The 12,064-nt window shown below is 37.5% G+C and overlaps 1 protein-coding gene across 1 annotated transcript; it reads left to right on the forward strand.

Moving 5' to 3' along the window:
- Window positions 1–1,878: 1,878 nt before the first annotated feature.
- On the forward strand, window positions 1,879–3,559 carry LOC103431795 (mitogen-activated protein kinase kinase kinase 18-like). Its single transcript, XM_008369966.3, has one exon. It carries the CDS (start codon window positions 2,295–2,297, stop codon window positions 3,345–3,347), a length of 1,053 nt encoding a protein of 350 aa, XP_008368188.2. The 5' UTR covers window positions 1,879–2,294; the 3' UTR covers window positions 3,348–3,559.
- The last annotated feature ends 8,505 nt before the right edge of the window (window positions 3,560–12,064 follow it).

The raw sequence follows: 12,064 nt of genomic DNA on the forward strand, positions 1-12,064 counted from the left end.
GTGGTTTGTTTTTATCTATATCTATATTATTAAGGCAGAAGGCATTATGGTTCAATGTTTTAAAGGGCGCCCCTTAGGGGCACCTAGGCGGCCTCTGATGCTGGACGTGAGGGTCGCCGCCTCTGTTTTGAGGGAGTGGGCGGAAGGCTTTGTCGGAGCCGCGCCTCAGGATGTCCAGGCATCTCTGTTTGGCTGCTTTTTTTTTTTTTTTAAATTTTATTTTTTAACTCCCAAACCCAAATTTTGGGTAGGTTTTAACTGTCTCATACCTCTTCCTTGCACTATCGTCTCTCAGCCTTTTTTTTTTCTGATTTTTATTTATTTTTTATAATGAATGTGTGTACTGTCTACATGCATTATTATGTATGTATTTATAATATATGTGTGTGCTCAAGGTGATTATTGATTAATAATCTTTTTTTAATATAATATATGTGTATGCTTAGTGTATATATTAAAAAATTTAGGTCCCGTGAGGCTTCCCCTCACACCTCACGCCTAGGCCAGACCATCCCTCCTCGCCCACGCCTCGGCCTTTTAATTCATTGTTATGGTTAAACATTCAAATAATCTCAAATTGGCCTCTGTTAATACAACCAGAAGAAAAAAAATCGAATATAAAAAAGTGTTCGAAATCAACGGAAAAACTTGACCATGAAACATCAAATTGTATATTTTAAATATTATTTTCTCTATTTTTAAACATGTTCAAAACATCTTAAGAGGCGTGTAATGCCAATTATAAAAAAATATATTTCGCATGCGAATAATAATGTGATTAAATTAATTATCAAATTATTGTTTTTTTGTTTAAACAAACGATATTATCTACACTAAGGGGATGATGGGTGAGTTTAGCCTCACAATGGGCTAGCAATAATATGATTCAATAAATTTTTTATTAAATATTATTTTCTCTATTATTACTGTAAATTCTATAGAGACCGATTTTATTATGTGAATTCAGCTGCTTTAATTGGTTTATGAGGGATTTCGTCTAGCATGATCTAAAATTATTCATTTACTTCAAATATTTGACTTTTCTTTTGTCAATTTACGCATATAAACACATTTAAAAAGTGTAAGTCGCACGTAGTACACCGTGATTCAAAAAATGCTTTCTGCACACGCGTGAGCGCTTTCATGAAGGCTAGTCTATATTATTAAGGCAGAAGGCGTTATGGTTAAACATTGAAATAATCTCAAATTGCCCTCTGTTAATACAACCAGAAAAAAACAATCGAATGTAAAAAATTGTTCCAAATCAACGGAAAAACTTGACCATGAAACATCAATTGTATAATTTAATGACCACAAAACAGCAAAGAGTTGCATTTTTTTTTTCTTATGTAACTAATTGATCTGTATACCCGTACACAAATACATGGAACAAAACAATAATCTGTGAGTTGGGAGCGACGCACGTGATAAAAAGGAGAGACTAGTTTCTAGGAACGACGTTTTAAACTACCATAATCCATTAATTCGTAGGGACGAAATTTCAACTTGGGTGAAATGAACGGCAAGAAATTTAGTGTCTCAATAACCGCTCTTTTTTATGTCCGAAGAAAATGAATTAAGTTGTAGTTACCGCCACGTGGCAGGTACCCATTACGTCTGGCCAATAGGACTCGAGGGAGTTCCACAAGGCTAGGATGGCCAACAGTTTTTTTTAGGGAACTTTAACGAAAAGCATCCGGTACTGTTTACTTTAACGAAAAGTCACATTTTTACACTAAAAAGTCAATCTTGGTACTATTCACTTTACTCTTTATTTTGTCCTTATCATTAAAACTCAAAGTTTTCAAGCCCTTTTCATTAGTTTTCCTGTTTTTTTTTTTACTTCCCATCAGACTTCATAAAAATTCTAAATCCCACATCAAATTGTATCTTAAACAAAAAAAGAGGAGAATATCAAACTTGTCTGCTTAGTAAAAACTTCAAGAGAAATCTCTTGCTGCTAGAGCGGTTTTCCATCGAGAGGGAAATTGCTCTACCATCATTACAGTTTTTTTCTTGAACTTTCTTTAATTGTTTTGAAAAATCTGACTACCATCAAAGTACGAATTAATTCCTTGTTTTGTTTACGTTTCCGATTTCCATTCAATCTGGAACTGTAGCCATGTTTTTTTCCATCATCCTGTTTTCTTTTGTCCTTCTTCGAATCCCCTATAAACCCAGCGGTTTTCGATATTCTACCATTCATGGTGTTTTTCTCTGCATGTTTCTAGAGGCACCAGAAGCATCATTTTTTAGTTGAGTTTTCTTGTCCGGTTTAAAATATCAAAAAGGACATGGCGGCGAATCGCAATCAGTGCACATCTCCTCTACCAGGTGAGTGGATGAAGGGCAAACTGGTTGGGTCTGGTTCTTATGGCAGTGTTCATTTGGCCATGAACAAAACCACAGGAGCGCTTTTTGTTGTGAAATCTGCGCAGTCAAGGGATGGAGTTGATGCTCTCGAGAAAGAGGTTAAGATTCTCGAGAGTCTGAATTCCCCATACGTTGTTAAATGTATGGGGAGGGAAAATGGTGAAGGGAAATGCATCAATGTGTTCATGGAGTATATGGCAGGGGGTAGTTTGTCAGATGTGTCACAGATATTTGGCGGCGCATTGGAGGAAGAGGTGGTTCGGTTGTACACCAGAGAAATTGTTCACGGCCTCAAGTATCTTCATGAAAGTGGGATTGTCCATTGTGACCTCAAGGGCAAGAACGTGCTCTTGGGATCCTCCGGGAATGTCAAGTTGGCGGATTTTGGTTTTGCGAAAAGGCTAAAGGACTCAAAGGTTGACGGGGCTTCGGTGCAGCATTCTTTGCAATGTATTGGCGGAACTCCATTGTGGATGGCTCCTGAAGTTTTGAGAAACGAAGAGCTAGATTTTGCTTCGGATATCTGGTCCTTGGGATGCACGGTGATTGAAATGGCTACCGGGAGGCCTCCTTGGGGGAATGAGATTTGGAATCCAGTTGCTGCTGTTTTGAAGATTGCATGTGGCAACGAGAAGCCTCATTTCCCGCAAAAGCTCTCGGATGAAGGATTGGATTTCTTATCAAGGTGCTTGGAGAGAGACCCCAAAAGGAGGTGGTCTGCTAAGGAGTTGCTCAACCATCCATTTGTGTCCGGAAACTCAATGCGAGTTTCAAGAAAGGGCGCAGCCTACTCACTGGCAAGCACATTAGACATTAGTCTTTATGAAGAGGCTTCTGACTGTTCAGATGAGGGATTGAAGATCCATGATCGCGATGAGTTCCTCAGCAGCTCGAGTAGACATCCTTTTTCAAGAAGGCAGCATGTATCTGAGAATCACTTGGAGTCGTCAGGAAATTGGATTACTGTTAGGTAAATGATTACGAGATCACATTACCGCAGCAGAAGAATAAAAACACAGTTTGTACATGATCAGAAATTTGTGAAAAGATGTAGAGACAGCTAGCCAGTAGAGAGAAAAAAAAACAGGTTTGTCTGTTTTTCCAAGTAGTTATTTTTGTGGAGGTATATCCTCTCTTTGTTCGTACACTCATAGATTTGCAAGCAAAATATTCAGTTTAATTTCAATCACTCTTCATATAACTTTCTCTCAGCCATTTTCTAATCAGTTTGATTCCACAAAATGAGAGATGTAGAAACTAGAATCACAAACAAACGCGATGTATATGAATTTTGTTCCATTCCAACATTAACATTCCTCTACAGCGTTTAAAAGTTTTCATGAAAAACGCATATCCAATGCTCGTTTAGAGTTTAAGGTTTAAGGTTGTTTAATTACTAAAGCGTTTGTACATAACATAGTTGAAAACAGTTAAAAGAACCGGTATAAGTATAAAGAAACTATTGCCAAACCCTAACTGTTATTGAACTCGGTATTAACAGTTGATACTTGAATTCTCTGCAACTATATCCACCAAATAGTTGCAAACGAAACATTAGTTTACGAACTTGAACACAAGAAACAAGCACAGATCGATCGAGTTCAAATAAGAAGAGGTACTAATATAAAGATTTATATAAATCCTTCCCCCACAAATAGACGACCAATTCACCATAATGATAGGCACAGGAGTTCATTTGCAAGGAAGCAATGCTTAAGCATTCAACATGCTGGAGTTTTTCTTGCACTCGTACAGCTTATCATTATCCATGTACCACTGACACTTGCTGATATCACTTAAAAATTCGTTGATGCACTGCACAAAGGTAGTCATATAGTTATTTGCCCAAAAAACCCAAAGGTCATCATATAATTAGTTTGTAGTTTTCGAAAAAAGTGAAAACTGCAAACGGTCCTTGACACAATAAATCTCGAGGAAAATAATGAAGGGAAAAGGACGTAGCGAGCATTGCATACATCTTGGAATGCCTTGGAGTGATACTGCAGGCATCTGAACCACTGATACTGCTTGTGTTAGCCATGGTTTGTAGTGTGTAGCAGCAGGAGCTGAAGGAGCAGAAATAGAAAGAACAGCAGGAGCAGCAGAAGCAGCAGCGCAGCTTCATGTTGGATAGTGACGCGACGAGTGTTGGTGTATAATCCTTTAGCTGAAGCTTGGCAGCAAGAATCAGGTTTCTATGTTTTGTTTCAGTTTGAATGTGAGCCATTGGATCATAGTCCACATGGCATTTTAATCTTGTATCTAGTCTAAGTAATAGAATAAGCCAAGTGGCATCATCTCATAGGGTGATAGCAATGAATGGCTAAGATTGTATTATATGTTGAAGAGTGAAGGATCTCCCTTCCTTTCTTCATATAACGGTTAGATTGTATTATGTGAAATCTTAATGAAATTCGAAGAGACATTTTGCAGCTTCTTCTCTCTGAAACTCTCTCCATCTTTGAAGACAACCTCCATTGAAACACATATTGAAAACACACACACAAACACTAACATGGCCTCAGAGCCTGGTTTCATCGTCTAATCTGGGCGTGAAATCTGTGCGATTGAGCTACATCTTTGAGCTTCAATCGAATCTGGAAATTGTGATTTCGTGTATCCAAGTCTCATATGGCTGGGTCCGGCAATGTCGAGCTTAGAGCTCCCGTCTTCAATGGAGAGAACTATGAATTTTGGAGGATTCGTATGACAACTATACTGAAATCGTATGGTTTGTGGGAGTTGGTAGAAAATGGGTTTGAACCACCAGATCCGAAGTCTGAGAAAGCTGTGGTCGATGAGACGAAGAAGGAGACGACGGATGGAGTGTCGTTCAGTGAGATCCTGATGAAGGATGCTCGTGCGCTTGGAATGATACAAGGTGCAGTATCGGATCAGATTTTTCCCAGAATCGTGAATGAAGAGACATCCAAAGGAGCTTGGGATGTTCTAAAGGGTGAATTCCGAGGAGATAAACAAGTAAGAAATGTAAAACTGCAAGGTTTACGTAGAGATTTTGAATATACTCGTATGAAGGATAGTGAATCATTATCTGTGTATCTCTCTAGATTGTTTGATATCATTAATCAAATGAAAAGTTATGGAGAAGAGCTATCTAGGGAGAGAATTGTGCAGAAATTACTTATTAGTCTTCCGAAAACATATGATGCAATTTGTTCTGTAATTGAGCATTCTAGAGATCTTGAAATTATTGAGGTGCAGGAGGTTGTAGCTTCTCTAAAAGGATTCGAACATAGGCTTGATTTACATACTGAGTCTTCGACTGAGAGGGCATTTGCAAGTCTTAATGTAGCATCTAAGGGTGTCAAAAGTGGTGGATTTTCTGGGAATCAAAGGTCTCAAGAGAGTTGGAAATCAAGGGGGAAAAATTGGGATTATAAACCAAACCATGTTCAGAAGCAGAGTAATACTAAAAGGAATTGGGATCACAAACCCAATTATCCTCAGAGACAGAACAATACTCAAAGGAATTGGGATCATAGGCCTAATTATGTCCAGAAGCAAAACAATGCTCAGGGTGATTGTAAGTGGTGTGACAGGTTGCACTATGGGAAGTGTTGGTATGAAGGTAAACCAAAGTGCACAGGCTGTGGTAAGCCAGGTCATTCTATGAGAGACTGTCATGAGAATAAATGAGTGCAGAAGGTTAATTATGTGAAGCAAATGGGAGAAATAGGATCACTGTTTTATGCCTGCAATGCAGTGACCGATGTGCAAGTCAATAACTCATGGTACATTGATAGTGGTTGTAGTAACCACATGACAGGAGATGAGAGATTATTGGTCAATGTTCAGAGAGATTTGACCTCCAAAGTAAAGATGGGAACTGGAGAAATTTGTCAAGTGGCAGGAAAGGGAACCTTGGTGATTGAAACTAAATTGGGAAGAAAACATATACAAGAAGTAATGCTTGTTCTTGGACTTGAGGAAAACCTTCTAAGTGTAGGACAAATGATGGAAAACGGTTATTATTTGTTGTTTGGAGGTGATGTAGTGAATATTTTTTATGGATGGTCACTGGACAATTTAGTAGTGAGGGTACATATGACCAACAATCGATGTTTTCCTTTGACAATGTTGCCTGCAACACAGTATGCATTAAGGGCAGGTATCACACATTGTTCTCAGATATGGCATAAGAGGTTGGGTCATTTGAATGAGAGAAGTCTCAAGGTACTTGAGGAACAGGGGTTGGTGCATGGATTACCTAAACTAGAAATGTCCCAAAGTGTGTGTGAAGGTTGCATGTTGGGTAAACAACACAGAGACTCATTCCCTTCTCAATCGACTTGGAGAGCTAAAGATCCACTGGAGTTGATCCATACTGATATCTGTGGTCCAATGCAAGTAGAGTCTCATTCTGGAAACAAGTATTTTCTGTTGTTTACAGATGACTGCACAAGGATGTCATGGGTGTATTTTTTGAGAAACAAGTCTGAAGCGTTTGAATGTTTCAAAAAGTTCAAGGCAATGACTGAGTTACAATGTGGATATAAGGTTAAATGTCTCAGGAGTGATCGAGGAGGAGAATTCCTTTCTGCAGAGTTTGACAAATACTGTAATGGACAAGGAATTCAGAGACAATTGACTATGGCCTACACTCCTCAACAAAATGGAGTGTCCGAAAGAAAGAATATGACTGTGGTGGAGATGGCAAAGTCAATGCTACATGAAAAAAACCTTCCATATGCATTTTGGGCAGAAGCAGTGAATACTGCAGTCTATTTGATCAATAGGTGTCCTACCAAAGCTTTGAAGAAGTCAACCCCATTTGAAGCTTACAGTGGCAGAAAACCTGGAATAGCTCATTTGAAGATATTTGGCTCACTGTGTTATGTGCATATCCCTTCCAATCTCAGACATAAATTGGAAGAAAACAGTCACAAGTGTATCTTTGTAGGCTATGGTTCAAGTGAGAAGGGTTACAGATTGTTTGATCCCATTTCAAGGAAGATTGTTCTCTCAAGGGATGTCACATTTGATGAGAATAAATCTTGGGATTGGAACTGCAATATAGATACTGGAGTGACATTTCCAGTTATCACTGAACATAAGAATGCTAATGAAATCTGTAAGGTTGATGAAAATTCTCAGTTTGAAGAATACAATGTTTCTCAAAGTGAGAATGTGCTTGAGAGATCTCCAACTTATGATGATACACAGAAGAAATGGAGAAGTATCAATGACATCATGGCTCAATGCAACATGTGTGTTATTGAACCAGAAAGTTATGAGGATGCAGCTAAAGATGATTCATGGAGGAGTGCAATGAAAACTGAATTGGACATGATTGAGAAGAACAACACATGGCAGCTTGTTGAGAGACCATATGACAAGCCTGTTATTGGTGTTAAATGGGTCTATAAGACCAAACTTAATCTGGATGGCACGGTGCAGAAGAATAAAGCTCGGCTGGTGGCTAAAGGCTATTCACAAAAGCCCGGAATCGACTATAATGAAACTTTTGCCCCTGTGGCAAGGTTGGATACGATTAGAACTTTAATTGCCCTTGCTGCACAGAAGAAATGGAACTTGTATCAATTAGATGTAAAGTCTGCATTTCTCAATGGGGTACTGAAAGAAGAAGTGTATGTTGAGCAACCTCAAGGCTTTGTGAAGGAAAATGAAGAAACAAAGGTGTACAAGTTGAACAAGGCTCTATACGGCTTGAAACAAGCACCAAGAGCCTGGTATGAAGAGATTAATGCATACTTCAATAGCGCAGGGTTTGAGAAAAGTTCAAGTGAGGCAACTTTGTATGTCAAGACAAGTAAGGACTCAGGTATCATTATTGTCTCTCTATACGTAGATGACATTGTATATACTGGTAGTAGTCCACAAATGCTTGAGGAATTTAGAAATGACATGATGAAACACTATGAGATGACTGACTTGGGCTTATTACATCATTTCCTTGGAATGGGTGTGCTACAAACTGAGAACAGCATTTTTATACACCAAAAGAAATATGCACAGAAACTAATTGAGAAGTTTGGTCTGAAAGAATGCAAGTCAGTTGCTACTCCACTTGCAATGAATGAAAGGTTGAGCAAAGTTGATGGAAGTGAACCTGCGGATGAAGGAGAATATAGGCAGCTTGTTGGAATTCTGCTCTATTTAATTGCAACTAGACCTGATGTGATGTTTGCAGCAAGTATGTTGGCAAGGTTCATGCATAATCCCACTAAGAAACATATGGGAACAGCTAAGAGGGTACTGAGATACATCCAGGGAACAATCGATTTTGGTATTGTCTTTGAAAGGGGAAAAGCTATTACCCTAATCGACTACTGTGATAGTGATTGGGCTGGAAGTGAGGATGATATGAGAAGTACTTCAGGGTATGCATTCACACTAGGATCTGGTATGTTCTCATGGGCTTCAATCAAACAAAACACTGTGGCACTGTCTACTGCAGAAGCATAATATGTTAGTGCAGCAGAGGCTACATCACAAGCAAAGTGGCTGAGATTTGTTCTAGAAGACTTTGGAGAAGAACAAGTGGAAGGAACTCAGATCTTGTGTGATAATACATCAGCCATTGCTATGGCAAAGAATCCAGTCTTTCATCAAAAGACAAGACACATCAACAGGAAGTTCCATTTCATCCGAGAAGCAATTCAAGCCAAAGAGATTGAGTTAGTGTACTGCAGGACAGAGGAGCAGATTGCAGATATACTTACTAAGGCTTTACCTAAAGATCGATTTGTGTATCTAAGGGAGCTACTTGGAGTTAAATCAGCCAAGGATTAGAAGGGAGTGTTGGTGTATAATCCTTTAGCTGAAGCTTGGCAGCAAGAATCAGGTTTCTATGTTTTGTTTCAGTTTGAATGTGAGCCATTGGATCATAGTCCACATGGCATTTTAATCTTGTATCTAGTCTAAGTAATAGAATAAGCCAAGTGGCATCATCTCATAGGGTGATAGCAATGAATGGCTAAGATTGTATTATATGTTGAAGAGTGAAGGATCTCCCTTCCTTTCTTCATATAACGGTTAGATTGTATTATGTGAAATCTTAATGAAATTCGAAGAGACATTTTGCAGCTTCTTCTCTCTGAAACTCTCTCCATCTTTGAAGACAACCTCCATTGAAACACATACTGAAAACACACACACAAACACTAACAACGAGGACCCATCAAAGCATCCACAGCCCTGTTGGCCACGGCATATCCAATCGCAAAAGCCGTACCTGCATGCAACAAGACCAATTCGAATGATTGTATTGTAATTATGCACGGTTATTATAAGCGATGTTTTAAAAGGCGAAAGCGTGGGTGAGGCGTTTGATGGATAGTCTCGTCTAGGCGAAAGCCTTCACCTCATGAGACCTAATTTTTTAATACATATTTTATACATATAAAAATATAATAGTCACAAACAAGTTTAACTTCACATAACCAAGTTTTAATCAAGCAATCAAATTAATCAATTTCAAACATCTATACTTAAGCAAGTGCATATTTATATGAGAGTCTTGGATAATATTTGGGTGGGATAGGTAATCTTAAAAAAACGAGAAATAAGGAAAAAATATAACAAATTAAAAAAAAGAATAATATAACTTTAAGAAAATAATAATCCAAATAAAAAGATGTTTTCTTTTCTACGGCCAATCATGAGAATATTCAGGAAAATAATAAAAACAAAAACAAAGCAATGCTTATCTAATATATATCTAGTATATGAGAAAATAAATATTAGAAATAAAAAGTGAAGAGAAAAGAGATAGTGGGGTAATAAATGTCTTTAAAGTGAGATTAGTTTTAAAAAGTAAAGATAATGGGGTAATAAATGTGGCAAAGTGAGGTCAGTTTAAGTATTAAAAAAAGAATAAAAATTAAAAACACAAACTCAGCCTAAAAAACCTAGTCGTCTTCTTCATCTTCTTAATCTCCTTTGTTGGTGTTCATGGCCTGTAACTCAAAACAGCTCTGCAACTCTAAAAAAATTCCTGATTTTTGAAACTTATAAAAGAAAAAGGGATGCACAATCGACGCCTCAGGTGCCTAGGCGCCCCCCAAGAAGCTTAGGCATGCATTTTGCCAACTCCCTTAAAACATAGGCAAAAATGGTGCAGCCCCACCTCCAAGGCCGTCTAGGTGCGCCCCAAGGCGAGTCTTTTAAACCACTGATTATATAAGCAACCAAACGAACAAAAAGAAACTTACCTATCTACGTATGTACGTGCTCTGAATGAACAAAAACATAAATCCACCATTACCAGTTGGAGCTGGAGCTAGAGATGGAGAACGATGAGCTTGGCGAATTGCATGTGCATGGTAACCTAGAGCCGGAGATGGATAGATTCAAATATCTTTAAATTGAGTATTTTATATAGTTGATTTTGAGTGTTTAAACATGAATTGTGAGAGATTTTGCACCAAAAATACATTTTGTAGAATATAAAGACGATAATTTGGTGTTATGGCAAGGGAAAGAAAAACAAAACAAAATAAAAAAAATTAAAATAAATGTTATGAAACTTAATGTGAATGCCACATATGTAATTATGTAAGGTAGCAAATCAAGTTAGACTTTCGATGGCAACCTTTAAAAGTCTTAGATAAAAGTCCTAGTATGGTAAGTTTTTCCCCATGCATGTAAGGATGTGTCAGATGAAAATCTCTATAAATAGAGGTGTGTTTGTAACCTTAATACAAAGAAATTTTTAGCTGTGATGAGAACACGGGTGATACATCACATGTTTTTATGCAAGTGGTGAGAAATTTTATTTTTTTTAAGTTATTAACTTTTTTAACACACATATCCCACCATTTATATAGCGACCACCTCGTGTAACGGTTACATTGAAAAATCTCTCCTTAATACAACACACTAGATCAAGAGTAAAAAGTAATAATACATATATCTCTTCCTTCTTTTTACGTGCATCCTTTGTGTGATACAGTTACAAAACAATCAGTGTGATACATGACACCCGTTCCAATTCTATTTATAGCAAGGAAATTGTAGCAATGATCTCTCAACTTTAATCAAATTGGAGCAATGGTCCTCAATTAAAAATCTATTATCATTGGTCCCTCAACACATCAAAATGTGTAGCTATGGTCTTTTTCGTCAACTTCGTTAGAATTTTGTCAAAATAAGTTATGTTGGAATGACCATTCCTACAATTGGAGTCTCAACTTATCAAAACGTGTAGCTATGGTCTTTTTTGTCAACTTCGTTAGAATTTTATCAAAATAAGTTATGTTAGAAGGACCATTCCTACAATTGGGGTCCCTCAACTCATCCAAATGTGTAAAGATGGTCATTTTCGTCAGTTTCGTCAAAATTTTGTCAAAATGAGTTATGTTGAAATGACCATTGCTACAATTGGGTTAAAGTTGAGGGATCATTGCTTCAATTGGGTTAAAGTTGAGTAACCATTTCTCTAATTGGATTAATGTTGAGGGACCAATGGTAATTGATTTTTAGTTGAGGGATCATAGTTGCCCATTCTGATGAGTTGAGAGACCAATGAAAATGGATTTGAGGGAGCATTGCTCCAATTGAGTTAAAGTCAAGTGATCATTACTACAATTTATCATCTCTAAAAAATGTTACCTCTCTCATTTTTGCCTATTTACAATATAAAATATATTTAAATAATGGAATTGTTATTAGCATTTCAAAAATCTCATTTTGCACTCCAAACTTTCTA

This window comes from Malus domestica, chromosome 15 (assembly GCF_042453785.1).
Source record: "Malus domestica chromosome 15, GDT2T_hap1".
Classification (NCBI taxonomy): Eukaryota; Viridiplantae; Streptophyta; class Magnoliopsida; order Rosales; family Rosaceae; genus Malus; species Malus domestica.